The sequence below is a fragment of the Pseudonaja textilis genome, chromosome 1 (assembly GCF_049901715.1).
Source record: "Pseudonaja textilis isolate UNSWEBS1 chromosome 1, rPseTex1.2, whole genome shotgun sequence".
NCBI lineage: Eukaryota > Metazoa > Chordata > Lepidosauria > Squamata > Elapidae > Pseudonaja > Pseudonaja textilis.
Window position 1 is genome coordinate 322,906,608 of NC_141990.1, and position 16,902 is coordinate 322,923,509.

At 44.5% G+C, this 16,902-nt stretch overlaps 1 protein-coding gene across 3 annotated transcripts in view; it reads right to left on the bottom strand.

The window, feature by feature from the left end:
• SHC2 (SHC adaptor protein 2) overlaps positions 1-16,902 on the bottom strand; it is a 53,146-nt gene that overhangs the window by 34,066 nt on the left and 2,178 nt on the right. The window contains exons 2-5 of one of the 3 annotated variants that reach the window (XM_087922694.1): positions 11,342-11,412; positions 6,447-6,507; positions 3,829-3,948; positions 2,224-2,277 (exon numbers count right to left, since the gene is read on the bottom strand). In XM_087922694.1, coding sequence (XP_087778820.1) covers positions 2,224-2,277; positions 3,829-3,948; positions 6,447-6,507; positions 11,342-11,412 — 306 coding nt within the window. The remainder of the gene's footprint in view (positions 1-2,223; positions 2,278-3,828; positions 3,949-6,446; positions 6,508-11,341; positions 11,413-16,902) is intronic. The other 2 variants (XM_087922695.1, XM_087922696.1) reach the window with 2 other exon arrangements.

Below are 16,902 nucleotides of genomic sequence, written 5' to 3' on the forward strand. Positions count from 1 at the left end.
CGATCATTTAATTAATGGTTGCAATGCAAGCCGAGGATTACCTGTATAGTATCATCTTTAATTAAGAGAGTGCTGATCGTTGATTTTAAATTAAGGCTGCTATTTCTCAAAAAACTCTATGGATTGTGTGTGCCTTGTGTTTAGCTGGAAAGCAATTGTTTTGTTGCTGTTGAAAATGTTGTTGTTGCTGAACATATTTTCTGTTTTGTTGCTGTTGAAAATGTTGTTGTTGCTGAACATATTTTCTGTTTTGTTGCTGTTGAAAATGTTGTTGTTGCTGAACATATTTTCTGTTTTGTTGCTGTTGAAAATGTTGTTGTTGCTGAACATATTTTCTGTTTTGTTGCTGTTGAAAATGTTGTTGTTGCTGAACATATTTTCTTAGTTAAATAAGTAGGAGAGATGAAGAGCCTCTTTACTATGAGGATTAAGGTTCAAGTGATCGAGTCGAGTCTTCTCTTTTTCACCCATTTACTTCCTGCCCTTTCCCTTTCCCTTTCCTTTCCTTCCCTTCTCTTCTTCCATTCCTTTCCTTTCCCTTTCCTTTCCCTCCCTTCCCTTTCCATTTTCTTCCCTTCCCTTTCCTTTCCTGTCCTTTTGTCTATTTACTTTCTTCCCTTCCCTTCCCTTCCCCTTCCCTTCTTCATCCATTTATTTCCTTTCCTTTCCTTTCCTTTCCTTTCCTTTCCTTTCCCTTCCCTTCCCTTCCCTTCCACTTCAGTTCCTTCCTTCCTTCCCTTCTTCATCCATTTATTTCCTTTCCTTTCCTTTCCTTTCCTTTCCTTTCCTTTCCTTTCCTTTCCTTTCCTTTCCTTTCCCTTCCCCTTTCCTTTCCTTTCCCTTCCACTTCAGTTCCTTCCTTCCTTCCCTTCTTCATCCATTTATTTCCTTTCCTCTCCTCTCCTCTCCTCTCCTCTCCTCTCCTTTCCTTTTCCCCTTCCTTTCCTTTCCTCTCCTTCTTTTTCATCCATTTACTTCCTTTTTTTCCTTCCCTTTCCTATCTATTTCCTTCCCTTCCTTTCTTTTTTAGCCATTTATTTCCTTCCCCTTTCCTTCCCCTTTCCTTTCTCCTTGCCTTCATTGTTGCATTTTAGACATGGTTTTAATCATCTTTTCTCGCAGCAGTGGAGTTTGGAAAAAAAAAAATCTCCTGCGTGCCAAGGTCATATTATTATCTGCTGCTTTGAAAATGTCAGCTTTGTTAGATTCTGAGATAAATGACCTGAGGAAAGAGCATAGCTCAGTAACACAACAATGACTGCCATGTAGGTATCACCTCTCCACAAAATGTCTCCTTCATCATTATTTAACGACCCCATAATCCCTTGCGGGGTGGAGTTTAGGCAACTGAATGGAGCTAGAAGAATGTTTTTTTAAATGGCCGGATGCCCTTCCTGTCACCAATGTGGAGTTTTGTTCAGCAGATCTGCCTCCACCTAGGATCAAACTCACAGCCTCCTGATTGTGAGGCGAGAACTCCACCTCTAGGTTACTGCACCACTCTCACACAATGCCTCATCGCCCTGTGAAAATCATGGCCCTAAGACCAGGATTGGGAGGTGGTGGCTCAGTGGCTAAGATGCTGAGCTTGTCAATCAGAACGGTTCGGCAGTTCGGCGGTTCGAATCCCTAGCACCGCGTAACGCGATGACAGAGTGAGCTCCCGTTCCTTGTCCCAGCTTCTTCTAACCTAGCAGTTCGAAAGCAAGTAAAGAACGCAAATAGAAAAATGGGGACCATTTTGGTGGGAAGGGAACAGCGTTCCGTGCACCTATGGCATTTAGTCATGCCGGCCACATGACCACGGAGACGTCTTCGGACAGCGCTGGCTCTTCGGCTTTGAAACGGAGATGAGCAGCGCCCCCTAGAGCCAGAAACGACTAGCACGTATGTGCAAGGGGAACCTTTACCTAAGACCAGGAATGGCCCCCAACTGAGATGGCTATTAAAGAGGACCAGATAACCAGTTGCCTCCTGAAAAAGCATTTTTGGGACATTCTGCTACAATACCTTCAATATTATTAAACAAAAACCACATCTGCCTATCCCATGTACTTGGGGAAGATTCAATAGGTTGACAAAACGGCCAAATCCAGTCTGAACATCTGGCTGACTGTGCAGCCGACCATGAATAACACAATAACAAGAATCCTGCATTTCTCTTTCCCATGCATCTAAGGTCCCTCCCATGCACAGGACACGTATGTTCAATGTTCCCCTTACCGTGTCACCCCCCGAGGCGAAGGAGATGGATTGCATGTGGTGATTCGCGATGATCTACAATGGAAACAGACAGACAGATAGAGATGGAAGGGAAGCTATGGTCAGCTTTGTGAGGAAGAAGGGGAAAAGGCCAATAAAAAGGGCTTGGGCGTGGCTCAGCGATTGGCCGGATCGTATCGTTCAACCCACAGGAGTTTGCAAACTTGGCAACTTGAAAACTTGTGGATTTCGACTCCCAACCCTTACATTGGCTGGGATCGCCCATGCGGCCAGTTGAAAAACATCAGGTGTTTGCTACACTGGCAGTCCTTGATTTAGGACTACAATCGGAACCAGAAAAATTCACTGTTAAACAATGCAGTTATGAAATGAAGTAACCCCATGACTGCATCCAACATTGCAACCTTTTTTCCAGCAGTCACTAAGCGAGAGGTCATATGTCCGCAACTTGCATCTTTCCCTACCGATTTTACCCATTCTTGGAAGCCGGCCGGGGAAGACAAAAACAGTGATCACATGATTCCCAGGACATCACAATTGTCATGAGTGCAAGCTCATAGCCAAGCACTCAGTTCACAATTCAATAACCGTGGGGATATTGCAACAGATGTAAGTGCAAGGACCGATTGTAAGACAACCCTGTCGTAACTTCAAATGATTGCTAAATGAATGGTCGTATGGCGAAGACTGCCTGTAAATTGATTTTACAGCTGGGCAGCGCTTTCTGATTTTACCCATTCAAGAAAGGATCTCTAACTGATCTCTAATGGATTGGGATCACCTATATCAGTGATGGCGAACCTTTTTTGTTGCGGTGTGCGAAAAGCGGCACCCACAATGCAATGCTCCCCGCCCCCCCGCTCATGCGCGCGCAAAACCTCCGCCCCCTTATCTGCATTGCACATGCGCACGCCTCCCAGTTGATTTTCAGCCTGTTCGAGGCCATTTTCGCCCTCCCGGAGGCTCGAGGGAAACTTCTGTAGCCTCAGGAGGCCGAAAAACAGACCCGTTTTGGCACTTCCAGTATTTCCCTCCAGAAAATGGCCTCAAACAGGCCAAAAATCAGCTGGGAGGCGCATGCATGCGCAGTGCAGGTAAGTTTGGCTGGGGCTCGCATGCCCGCGCAAATGGTTCTGCATACCCTCTGTGACACACGTTCCATAGATTCGCCATCACGGACCTCTATGGTCAATCCAAGGATCTCACTCTAAATTGGCAACATATGCTTATGTTTTATGTTTTGGTGGGTTCCGTCAAACGTCGGCAAAATCAGGAGATTCAGGTAGTTCAAATGAGTATAAAGATTTATTACACCTTAAGGTCTCTACAAGAATCTGACCAACTAACAGTCAAGGGAAATGAGCGGGAGATAAGAAAGTCATTCACAGTGGGCTGGATTAAGATCGCTTAATGCAGGGACTCGTGACTTATGACACATTTGTCCCTTCCCTCAGATTCAGCCTGATCATCCCTTACATGATTCCTAATCTTAGCAAAAAGTGTTTTGAAGTGGAGGTTTTCAGATTTGCCTTCTTCCAACACATACCTGAGGGGGAGGAGTCAGATGGCAGATGGGACGACCCAAATGGAGGACGGAGGACTCACCTGTCGGGTGGTAGGGATCATCAGGTTCAATCCATCGATGGAAATATTGACAGCTATGCTAATGCCGGCAAATCGGAGGTTGCTCTTGCCAAGGATTGAAAAGAGACTTTTGTTTGGCGCCTGGGAAAACAGAATCAGAGGTCAACCGATCTATGAAAGCTCTTCAACCCTTTATCAACTCAGCAAAGTCAATGGGGCAGCTTAACGACTATGTGATTCTGTCATGCCTCAACATCAGATCTTTATATACTGTTGTTGCTCTCTAGCCCCATCTAGTGGCCGGAGGGACAAATATGCCCCAACATTTGATCTCTATATACTGTTGTTGCGCTCTAGCCCCATCTAGTGGCCAGAGAGACAAAATACCAAGTATATTGTTTGAAGCTGACCCAACCCATTTCACCCATCAGCCCACACTCTCAAACAAAAGCCAGACTCCGTTTCCTTTAGCATTTGGAGAAGGCAGAAGCACAAGGAAGCATCCATCTTTAATCTGTGGCATGTGGTCATCCAAAGACAAACCGACATCCCACACGGAGCATCACTGGTGAGATTTAAATTGCTTGTAATAATTTTTATGTTCAGCAGTGACTAAATACTGTCTTATCTTGTATTCTGTTCTTGTTGTACGTGTCCCTATTTTCCCCAGTTTCACCATAACCTGTTCTTTCAATAAAGCATTCAGATCTACGCGCACAGTCTGTTTTATTGGAGGATAGGTGGGTTTAGCTGCGTGTTGAGCTGCACACAGACCAACGTGTAGTAGGGACAGAACAGATTCCCTTCGATCAGGGGTGTCAAACTCAATGTCATTGAGGACCGTATTGGCATTGTGGTTGTCCTTGGGGGGGCCATGGTGGGGGTGGAAGAGCGTGGTTGGGATGGTCACAGTTGACTGGACATGGCCCACGTGCTTGGCCAGCTCAATGTCATTTGGGGGGCACCTGTGGGGCCTGGCCGGGGTTGGGGAGGGAATCCGGGGTCTGCGGCAGATGGGGCAGTGAGCAGGAGGCTCGTCACACAGGATGAGGTGAGTGTCAACTCATTAAATATTTCTATGGTCTTTTTAGAGTTGCCAACAGAAAGGGAGGGGGGGAAAGGGTTTTGAAAGAGCAGTGCGGCAACTTGGAAATCGAAAGTGCATTCCATTAAGTTTTATAAAGATAGTAACTAAGTGACCAAAGTTTTTGCCGTGCAAATATCTAACCGGAGAGCATGATTGATGACTCTGGGCTATGGAGGTGTCCCATTGGAGGATATGAATTACAATACACCCAGGGGGTGGGGTGGGGGGAAAACCAGGGTGAAGGGTGACAATGAGTGATGTGTCTCAGAGTCGGCTACACCCAGGCAGTGCCGGACATGCTAACTCCCAATAAATCCTTTTGAAGTTTTGGAAGTTTGGCTCGAGACTCATGATTTAAACGGGGGTAACTTCCGGAATCCTGACAGCGAGGTGAGACGAGGCAGGGGCTGGGGTGTCTGCTGCCGGAACCCGTCAGCCATCGCACGCTCGACGGCCTTTGTGTGCAGGGGCCGATGGTTTCCGGCAGCAGCTGCAGCCTGCCAGCCCCTCTACTGGCGCATTCTGCGACTCCGGAGCCAGCTCCTCTGGGCTGGCTGTCCAAGCAGCAGGCATGGCTGCAGCATCAGCAACAGGCAGCGGGGAGGCACGTGATATGGAACACTGGACGAGATGCTATGCTTGTCAGATGGAAAGCCAGGAGTCCAGGTTCGAGACCCGAGTGCCACGCGACTGGGTGAGCTCCCGTCCTCATCCCAACTCAGTGTTGTGGTTCGCCGGCAGCCTGTGCAGACGGCAGCAGAATCGGACAGTGGGGAAGACAGGGGACCAGTCCGGGACCTGGAGAGGACTCGGATGAAGGTCCTGCATCCAATGCCAGGACCATCTGGGAGTGGGGTGGTGCCTCCGGAGCCTCTGGAGTCTGGCAGCAGCGAGGCCGAGGAACAAGGAGAGCCTGTTCCCAGTGCGTGTGTGTGCAGAGCTGCTAGAAGGCAAGAGTAGCTGAGAAAAAAGGGGCGACTTGGGAGCAAGGCTTGGAGGTGATTGCCCCTCCCATAAGTTATAAAGGACAGGCAAAGGTGACGAAACCCTTGCAGGAAGCAAAGTTCTTTGTTCGGTTCAGATTCATTCTTGAAGCTCTTTGTACTTCGGTTGGTTTTTGTTCTAGTTTATTTGACACTTCTGTTATTGGCAGCACTTCGCAGGAAAGAAAGGTGGGTGCTTATCTTGAGGGACTGTTTGAGATTCATTACCGACTGGGAATGAAAATAATTCCCAGCATTGCAATAAAACAAGACTTGTTTTTAAAATAAGCACGTGCCTAATTACGGTCTTGGAAGCCTTGGTCAGAACACGCAGTTCAAAAGCATGCAAACACGAGTAGATAAATAGGTACCACTATGTAATAGCACTCTGTGACCACATGCTGGCCACATGACCACGGAACTGTCTTCGGCTCAATGGCCTTGAAACAGAGATGAGCACCGGCTCCTAGAGTCGGCAACGATTAGCGGAGTATAATCCGCAAGAACTCCTTTACTTTTTACTCATTGTGGTGTGGGGGGAAGATCTGCAGTCGTACGAACAAACTCACCTTTTTCTTCCAGTTGCCTCTGACTCCTGGGACTGTCTCGTACAGTCGGTTGATGGCTTCCCTGCAGCAAAGATAGTTTCAGGGTGGATATTAGTCAGGGGTGGGATCCAACCGGTGTTAGTGATTTACATTTTTCACGGTGCTGTGTCTGCTTCTCTGATTCAGAGCTACTAGTTCTACGGAGCCAGACAGAACCGGTAGAATCCCACCCCTGATATTAATTCCAGAAAACAAAACAAATCTTCATCAGGTGTCGCTTTAGCTAGTTTTAGTCATCTAGCCAAAGCTTGGGTTCGTTCACTTGGGGAATGCCCTACTTTGCAAACGACTCAAATTGTAAAAATTACTCCAAAAGATCACACCGAACCACAAAAACATGATCCAATCGGAAAGCTCACCAGGCTTTGCATTATGCTACAAATAGATCTCTTATTATTTTCACTGATCTAATTAACCACGTTAAATTGCATGGCAGTGTCAGGATGTCAGTAGTGTCCATCTGCTTTTCTCAGGCAAAGATGCTGGGGGCTGTCTGGCTATAATCCCTAATTAAAAACAACAACAACATGACAAATTACACGTACTTCTCAATTTACAACCATTTGTTTAGTGAGCGTTCAAAGCTACAACAGCACTGAAAAAAAAAGTGACTTGTGACTGTTTTTTCACATCTGCAGCATCCCTATGATCAAAATTCAGTCGCTTGGCAACTGACTCACATTTATGACGGTTGCAGTGTCCCGGGGTCATGTAATCCACTTTTGTGAACTTCCGACAAGCAAAGTCAATGGGGAAGCCAAAGTCACTTAACAACCGGGCTACTAAGTTAATAACTGTAATGATTCACTTAACAACTGTGGTAAGAAAAGTTGCACGATGGGCCAAAACTCATTTAACAAATGTTTCACCTAACAACATGAATTTTGCGCTCACTTGTGGTCATAAATAGAGGACTACTTGTATCTTCCCATAAAAAAAAGATATCTTATGAAAAAGAGGTTAGAACCATGGTAGCAGGGGTGGGATTCTACCAGTTCGCCCCTATTCTCTAGAACCGGTTGTTAACATTCTAAGCAGTTCGGAGAACTGGTTGTTAGAAGAAATTACTGGCCTAATCCTGTAAGGAAGGAAACATTCTGGAGTTGCTTACAGAAACTGCCTCTCCTCTCCGTTAGCCCTTTTTACATTCTTGGCACTTCCTGTCTCTGGAACTTCTCTGGAGTTTTTTTCCCCTCCTTTGCTGGTACTTTGCTTGTGTGAAGTGACCACTCAAAGTTACAGTGGCACTGAAAAAAGTGACTTATGACCATTTTTCACACTTACGACTGTTGCAGCATTCCCACAGTCATGAGAGGCCAGGCAAGGAGATGCGTGCCTCGATGTGAGTGATATTGAGTTGGCCACGCCCAGCCAATAACATGACCACCAAGCCATGCCCACCAACTAAGCCACGCCCACAGAACTGGTTGTTAAAATATTTGAATCCCACCCCTGATGGTAGGGCAGTGGTTAGAGTGTAGTACTGCTAGCTACTTCTGCTGACTGCTGGTTGCCAGCATCAGAGCATTAATATTTCGTATATTATTATTAACACGCTCTGATGCTAAGGAGTTCTTCTCCCCCTCCCCACCTGAAAATAAATCTCTTCCAAATGCAAAACACAAGCAGAGGAGTTTCAGTTTCAGTTTCACAGTATCAAGCAGCTTTAGTACAGAACAGTTGAGCTAAGCCACGCCCAGGCTCCTTGCTGTCTCCTTCTTGCTCACACAGCAAATACTGTTTCAGTTTCCAAACAGCCCTCAACTCTCTCACACACTGACAGGACGCTAGCCAGATGAATACCCATGGATGCTGGTAGGCAGAGGCAGAATTTTTTCTCCTTATTTTCCTCCCAAAAAACTAAGCCCGACCACATAGTTTCATGGGTATCGAGCTAGTTATATTATATTACAGGTAGTCCTTGACTTTTGACAAAAATTGAGCCAAAATTTCTGTTGCTAAGCGAGTTTAGACCCATTGGACCACAGTTTTGCCCCATTCTTGCCGCATCTGTTAAGCAAATCACTGCGGTTGTTCAGTTAGTAACACAGTTGTTAAGTAAATCTGGATTCCCCATTGACTTTGCTTGTCAGAAGGTCCCAAAAGGGGATCGCATGACCGTCCCCCCCGCCCAAGGACACTGCAACCGTCACAAATATGAGTCTGTTGGCCAAGCGTCTGAATTTTGATCACATGGCCATGGGGATGCGGCAATGGCCGTAAGTGTGAAAAACGGTCATAAATCACTTTTTAAAGTGCAGTTGTAACTTCGAACGGTCACTAAACGAACTGTTGTAAGTTGAGGACGATCTCTACTGGTAGAAGCAATCAAGGCTGGTAAGACAAGGGACCACATCTAAGCAGCCAGCAAATTCTACTCTTTTATGTACCAAGGAGGTTACATAACTATTGGTAACTCTCTGTAGAGATTCTCGGTCCTCCACGTCGTGGTTGTCCCAAAGTTGTTTTCTTCCAAGAGGCAAATGGACTTTCTGGGTTTTTGGTTTTTTTTTAAGACATTTGGCTTCTCATCCAAGAAGCTTCCTCAGTCTGAAGTGGCTCTGAAGTAGCTGTGATGACCCAGGGCGTGGCACAAAAGCAACCAAGTCACAAAAATAGGTCAAGTCCCTTTAATTCCTCCAACTTGGACTCCAATGTCCAATTATCATCGGGTGGAGAAAAACCTCTCCGGAGAACAGCTTTTCAAGGGAAGACATTCCATCCAAACTCAAAGTACATATACATTATAAATAAAAACCAACACAAACCACACTGCAGCAATTAACGAGACAGGGCAGGAAAAGGGATTGAAGACGTCAAAGGATGACGAAATACACACACTTGGGAGGACGCCAGAACTCAGGTAAGACTTGACAAACCAGAATAATTACATGCTTTGCTTCCAGCAGCTTTGCCATGTGCGGTTTGCTCTTTTAAATAGTCTTCCCAGCTGCAGCCCATGAAGGGGATCAGGGCCCTTTCCTCCCCGTAAGTCACACAACTCACGTTGCTCCCTTCTCCGTTCTTCCCTGCGTGCCCTAGGATGAAGAGGGGGTGAGCCTGGGTCTTCCTCTGAATGCCCAGCCAGCCTGTGCCCTTACCCAGTTTCCTTCACAGCCATAGATTCCAACAGGGGCATGACAGTAGCTTTAGTTTACTCTATTGTCATTGTACCTTGTACAATGAAATTAAATACCATCTTCAGTGTACATTATGACTATGAAAATAAACACAAACACACATCCTTCACACATTCTATACAACTGAATTGAAAACCCCTGATACTGCATTCATATTGCACTATACAGTAGAATTCAGCAGAGCTACCGCCCTGGGCTAGAAGCTGTTTTTCAGCCTATTTGTCCTTGTTTTTATTATCCGGTACCATCTACCAGATGGTAATAGTTCAAAAAAAAAGGGAGGGGGTGCCCAGGACGAGATGGATCTTTGAGAATGTTTTAAACCAGGCTTTGTCCAACCCGGGCCCACGGGCCGCATGCGGCCAGGTCGCCTCGTAATGCGACCCAATGCCCACCCCAACCATCGTGCCACAGCCAGCGAGGAGGAGGAGGAGAGGCGGCGCCAGGCCAAGCAGCAAGAGAAAAGGCGGGCGCCCGTCAGAGCGCCACCCTCCTGCTGTTACCGCCGCGCTTCTGCCCCTGCCACCGCTGCTGCTTCTGCCCCCGCCGCCCCCGCCGCTTCTGCCGCTGCCGCCACCCCACCGCTTCTGCCCCGCCACCCCCCCGCCACCCCCACCGCTTCTGCCCGTCACCCCGCCGCTTCTGCCCTGCCGCCACCCCTGCTGCTTCTGCCCCGCCGCCACCCCGTCGCTTCTGCCCTGCCACTGCTGCTGCTTCTGCCCCCACCGCTGCTGCTGCCCCCGCCGCCGCTTGCTTCTGCCCCAGCTGCCACCGCTTCTTCTCCCGCCACTGCTGCTGCTTCTGCCCCCGCCGCCGCTGCCCCGCAGTGGGGTAGAAGCAGCGGCGGTGGCGAAGAAGCGGCGGTGGCGGCAGAAGCAGCGGCGGCAGTGGGGGTGGTGGCGGGGGCAGAAACGGCGTGGCAGAAGCAGCAGCGGTGTGCGGGGAAGAAGTGGCGGCGGCGGCAGAAGCGGGCGGCGGGGCAGCGGCGGCAGCGGCGGCCCGGGAAGAAGCGCGGCGTAGCAGCAAGCAGCAGCGGCGGCGGGGAAGAAGCGCAGTGGCGGCGGCAGGGGCAGAAGCCTTCCCCTGCCGCTGCTTCTGCCCCCGCCGCTGCTGCTGCTTCTGCCTTCCAGTCCTGCCTCATCCAGCCAGGCTATTTGCAGGAGGAGAGGTAGGCGTGAGGCAGGTGAGCTTTCTCCCCACCTCCTCCCCAAAATTTGGCCAGAAAATAAACTGTGATAAAAAAACTGTGATAAAAAAAACCGTGATAAAAAATAAATAATTTTAAATAAATAATTAATAATAAATAATAAAAACATCTCACTAACTTTATTTCCAAATAAATTTAATATGTTAACTATGTTTTCTATGGTTTTTTGGGATGATCGGGTATCGTTACTGTTATTTTATTTTATGTGCGGCCCAAACCAAATTTTCATCTTCTAATGTGGCCCAGGGATGGTGAAAGGTTGGACACCCCTGTTTTAAACTTTCTTAAGGCAGCGGGAGCTATGAAGCTCTCCCAAAGAGGGGAGTGAGAAACCAATGACGTTAACCTTCTTAGATGAGAAACGAAACATCTTCAAAGAAAAAACAGAAAGTCCACTTGCCCCTTGGGGAAAAAAAAAACAACTTTGAGACTAACCTGGTAATGAAACATCTGGCAATGAAGAGAACAAGACCAGAGAAGAAAGAAGAAGATAGACAAGGGGTACCTACTTGGTGACTTGTGTCCGGGTGTTAAAATCCAAAGATCGCATTGATCGCAGGATCTCAATACAACCCATATACTGGGGAAAGAAAGAAGATACAAAATCAATCCACAGGCATTCACTTCGTTGGAATGGCTGATCTGGTCCCATGTTTCTTCCATGTACCTTGACCCTTTGAGAACTGGGTGCAACCAAATTTCATTTCAATGTATGCTGATCAGTGTACATTCAGTGGAATGGAATGGCATGGAATGGAATGGAATGGAGTGGAGTGGAGTGGAATAGGATAGCATAGCATAGCATAGCATAACATAGCATAGAATAGAATAGAATAGAATAGAATAGAATAGAATAGAATAGAATAGAATAGAATAGAATAGAATAGAACAGAACAAGGAATAAGGAATAAGGAAAGAATAGAATAGAATAGAATAGAATAGAATAGAATAGAATAGAATAGAATAGAATAGAATAGAACAAGGAATAAGGAATAAGGAAAGAATAGAATAGAATAGAATAGAATAGAATAGAATAAAGTAGAATAGAGTAGAGTAGAATAGAATAGAATAGAATAGAATAGAACAAGGAATAAGGAAAGAATAGAATAGAACAGAACAGAACAGAACAGAACAGATCAGAACAGAATAGAATAGAATAGAATAGAATAGAATAGAATGGAATGGAATGGAATGGAACGGAACGGAACGGAATGGAATTCTTTATTGGCCAAGTGTGATTGGACACACAAGGAATTTGCCTTGGTGCAAATGCTCTCAGTGAACATAAAAGAAAAGACACATTCGTCAAGAGTCAAGAATCATCAGGTCCAACACTTAGTGATAGTCATAGGGTACAATAAGCAATCAAATCCTACTAGAAAACAGTCAATATATAACAGTCAATTCAAAGTGACAATAAAGTTATTCTAAGCCTAAATCTAAGTATGTCCTGTGATCTTTGGAGGGTGATCTGCTTAAAAAGTCTCCTTTCTGAACTAAGAAACCAATTTGCACCAAGACAAATTCCTTGTGTGTCCAATCATACTTGGCCAATAAAGAATTCTATTCTATTCTATTCTATTCTATTCTATTCTATTCTATTCTATTAAGTGGGTTCTCCTGGAAGCTGCTTCTCCTGGGGGTGTGGGGGAGAGGAATGTGAAATTCTGGGAGTCCACCAGTCTTAGGATGGCCAAGGTTGAGAAACACTAACCTAGCTCAGATCTGTTGCATAGCCCTCGGGTGCACTCTTGAATGAAATCCTGGTTTAATGGTGGTCAGCTGATCTTGCCAACCAATGAAGATAAAAATAAAAACCCTTTCTATTCAATTGTCGGTCTGCACAGTTGATCAGAATGAATGAATGAATGGATGAATGAATAAGAGTAAACAATACAAGAGCACACAACAGATATAAGCTCAATGTAAGCCGCTCCAAACTTGATTGCAGAAAGTATGACTTCAGCAACAGAGTGGTCAATGCCTGGAATGCACTACCTGACTCTGTTATTAAATCCTCTAACGCCACCACTCCTTTAATCTTAAACTATCCACTATTGATCTCATCCCATTCCTAAGAGGTCTGTAAGGGGCGTGCATAAGCGCACCATCGTACCTCCCGTCCCTGTCCTATTGTCCCCATTTATTCGTATCTATTTCCTGTATTCTTACTCATGTTTATACTTATGCCTATTACCTTTATTTGATTGACAAATCAAATAAATAAATAAAAAATAAATATAGCCCGAGCTTCAAGCTGGTTTAATGGTTTTTGCTGTTAAAGTTTAATCTCTGACTTCCTCAATCGAATTTCAGAGTTACATAGATAGCACCCCAGTGTGATTACTGGGAATTAGCAAGGGAGGCTGTGTCGTCCTTTCATAATTCAGCAGCTGTCACAGGGAAGCTTTAAAACTGTTTTGCAATTCACGGCAAACAAAACATACAAATCATCAGCTTTGGTTTTCCCAGGGCTGTGATTTGCTTTATTTTGTATTCCATTTTTTTTACAGTATTTATTTATCTGTTCTGCTTGATCCCAGTCAAATGAGCTATGTAAATCAGTGTAAACATCACCAGTAAAATGTTGAAATTTCCTTGAAAAGCTAGGAAAACATCATAACAAATGATAAACAAAAACAATAGTTGCCTTTGAAGTTTATAACCTCTGTTTTAAAATATCCAGGGAAAGCTTGAAAGATTTAACACCTTCTTAGAAGACACAAAAGAAGGAGCAAACGAGAAAATTCCATAAAATGGTTGTCGTTGGTTGAGAAGACCCTTCCCCCAAGCCGTCTCAAAACCAGGTGGGAAAGGCCTTCAAAACATTTGAGGGGATGATTTGAATATATATAGCAGAAGATCTGCCATTTACAGTCCTCGATGTATGACCGTCGCTTAGCAATCATTCAAAGTTACGATGGCAACCAGCAATTTATTTACTACCCTTGCAACATCCTGGACTCCCCACCTAAAAGTACTTACGACTTAGTTTTGAAGTTCCAATGATGCGTCCACATTTGGGGCTCTCGACAATCAGCCTGCCTTTATGCTTTCATGCCTAAGGCAGGACTAGAACTCACAATTTCCTGGTGATTGGCCCAAAGTCACTCATTTGGCTTTCATGCCTAAGGTGGGACTAGAATTCACTGTCTCCTGGTGATTGCCCCAAAGTCACCCAGTCAGCTTTCATGCCTAAGGTGGAACTAGAACTCTCCATCTCCTAGTTATTGACCCAAAGTTACCCAGCCAGCTTTCATGCCTAAGGCAGGACTAGAACTCACCGTCTCCTGGTGATGGGCCAAAAGTCACCCAGCCAGCTTTCATTCCTAAACTGGGACTAGAATTCATCATCTCCTGCTTTTTAGTCTGGTGCCTTAACCACTAGGCCAAACTACCTCTCAATAAATAAAACCTTGCCGATCCCCCAATATGTGTGCATGTGTACACACACACACACAAATACTGATTATTTCCCCCTACAATAACTTCAAAAAGTATATACATTTTTTTTCAATGCAATTCATTTTTCCTAAAGTTTTTGAAATGATTTTAGTGCCAAAGTCTAGTTATATTGAACTCTTCAAGAAGGAATTGAAGCCCTGCCAATCTGCATTCAATGCCCTCTATTGTTCTGCACCTAATGGCTTTACAATAATTTGTAAATCATTTTTATACAGAAGCAAAGTCCCAACTCTATTAAACCAGAACTGCAATGAAACCCCTTTCGTGCATTTTTATTGTTAAGTAATCTCATCTCGCCATCGTTCATAAGACAAGAATTAATGTTTCGCATCTTAAATTTTTATTCTCTGTACTACAGATCAGAGATCTCCAAAGTTGGCCACTTTAAGACTTCTGAACTTCAACTCCCAGGATTCCTCAGCTAGCCAGGGTGGTTGGGGAATTCTGGGAATTGAAGTCCACAAGCCTTAAAGTCGCCATGTTTAAGAGACTCTCTGGTATAGATACTAATACTATACCTGCAGTTTTGAGTTAAAACCTTGTCTGTCTGTCTGTCTGTCTGTCTGTCTTGTCTGTCTGTCTGTGGGATTTCTATGATATCCATCTCACTAATACAGGTAATTATCAACTTAAAACTGTTTAGTGCTAAGAAAAGTGATTTAAGAACGTTTGTGACACTTACAACCATTGCATGGTGACATGATCAAAATTCAGCTGCTTGGCAATTGACTCACATTTATGACGGTTGCAGTGTCCTGAGATCATGTGATCACCTTTTGCAACCTTCTCACAAGCAAAGTCAATGGGGATTCACTTAACAAGCATATCACTAACTTATCAACTGCAGCAATTCACTTAACTACTTTGGCAAGAAAGGTCATAAAATGGGGCAAACTCCCTTAACAACTGTCTCGCTTAGCAACAGAAAAGTTGTGCTCAGTTATGGTCATAAGTCAAGGATTACCTGTACGGAGACTCTGGGCAGCTTATAATATAATGAAAGTTAAAAACTGTGAAAAACCATTAAAATAGAATAAAAATTAAAAATTAAAATTAAAAACCAAAATAATGGACAGCCTAAAGGTGAGAACCTTCTCTGTCCCGTCAGCCAACCCCAAAGTAGCAGGCCCTTGTTGTTTTTAGCAAGAACACAGTATAAACAGATATTTATTTCTCTCTTTTAAAAGGTACATTAACAGTCTGCGTGTCTGTTTTTATTGACCACATTTCCGAATCTCCCTCAGAGAGAGAGTCTCTTTATATTTTATGTTATTTAAAACAAAAATGTGTTTTCAAAAGAGAGATTGTCCATAAACAAACAGATAATGATTGTGATGGCACAATTATTGCTCAGTAGAACGTTAACACAAGATACCAGGTAGAGCATTTTAAGTTATTCTTATGTTATTTAAAAAGTACCCTGTTTCCCCAAAAATAAGACCTACCCTGAAAGTAAGTCTTAGCTTTATTTTTGCATGTGCACCCAATATAAGCCCTAACCCCCTAATTAAGATCCCACCCACACCAGAGTACATGGGTAAAAATTAAGCTAGGATGGGGATGGGGGTAGTGGAGCTACCCTACTTTGGACAGTTGTAGCCAGGCCTCTCACACCCCTGCCAACCCATTTTAAAATCTTCTGAAGCCGGCAAGGTTGGCAAGGTTTTCCTGAAGGCCTCTGTAGCTGATAACAAAAGCTCTGGATCGATCCAGACTTCTCTTATGGGCTACAGAGGCCTTCAGGAAAGCCTTCCTGGCCTCAGAAGAAGTAGCTCCTGAAGGCCTCTGACTGCAAAAAGGAAGCCGGGGGCAATGCATGCAAGTGAGGTAAGTCAGTGGATGACGTCCCCTGAAAATAAGACCTGGTGCCTTTTTGGGTGGCAAAAAATATGTAAGGCAGGGGAAACCCAGTAATAGAAATTTCTGAGCACAATGAAGAAGTTTTCACTATATTATTGTTTGCAAATGTTTAATACAAATCTATTTTTGGGATAGATAGATAGATAGATAGATAGATAGATAGATAGATAGATAGATAGATAGATAGATAGACAGATACATACATACATACATACATACATACATATATTTGCAACAAAATTGTCTTATCAGTACTGTTTTGAAGTTCACAGCCAAGTAAATTCACAAGCAAAGGACCCATCTGAATTTCTTTCTATACTTTTTCTACAAGAAGACTGAAGAATATCTTCTCCAGAGCCTTTCATTAAATTAAATTTAAATATTTACTTTGTTGGGATCAAACCCATGTAAATAAAAGGAGAAGTAAACACTTAGAACCTACTAGACTAGGTGACGTATTCAACCGCCAACACATGGCCCTTAGAGATCCCATGCTAGCCAATGACCAGCTTTGACCACAAATTGTTTTGTTTTGCTGTTGTGATATCAACATAGGCTGTGCATGGAGGACTTTGGTGTCTAGCTTGTGAAGGAACCAGGAACACTTCGGTGCTTTCTTCCTTGAAATCTAAATTGAACAAGGAATAATTGATAATCTGTTCCTGGGCTAGGCCAGATGAGGAAATGAAGAGAACTCTAGAGGTTCACTAGCCCAATTTAACTGTCAACATAAATTACCCTTAAA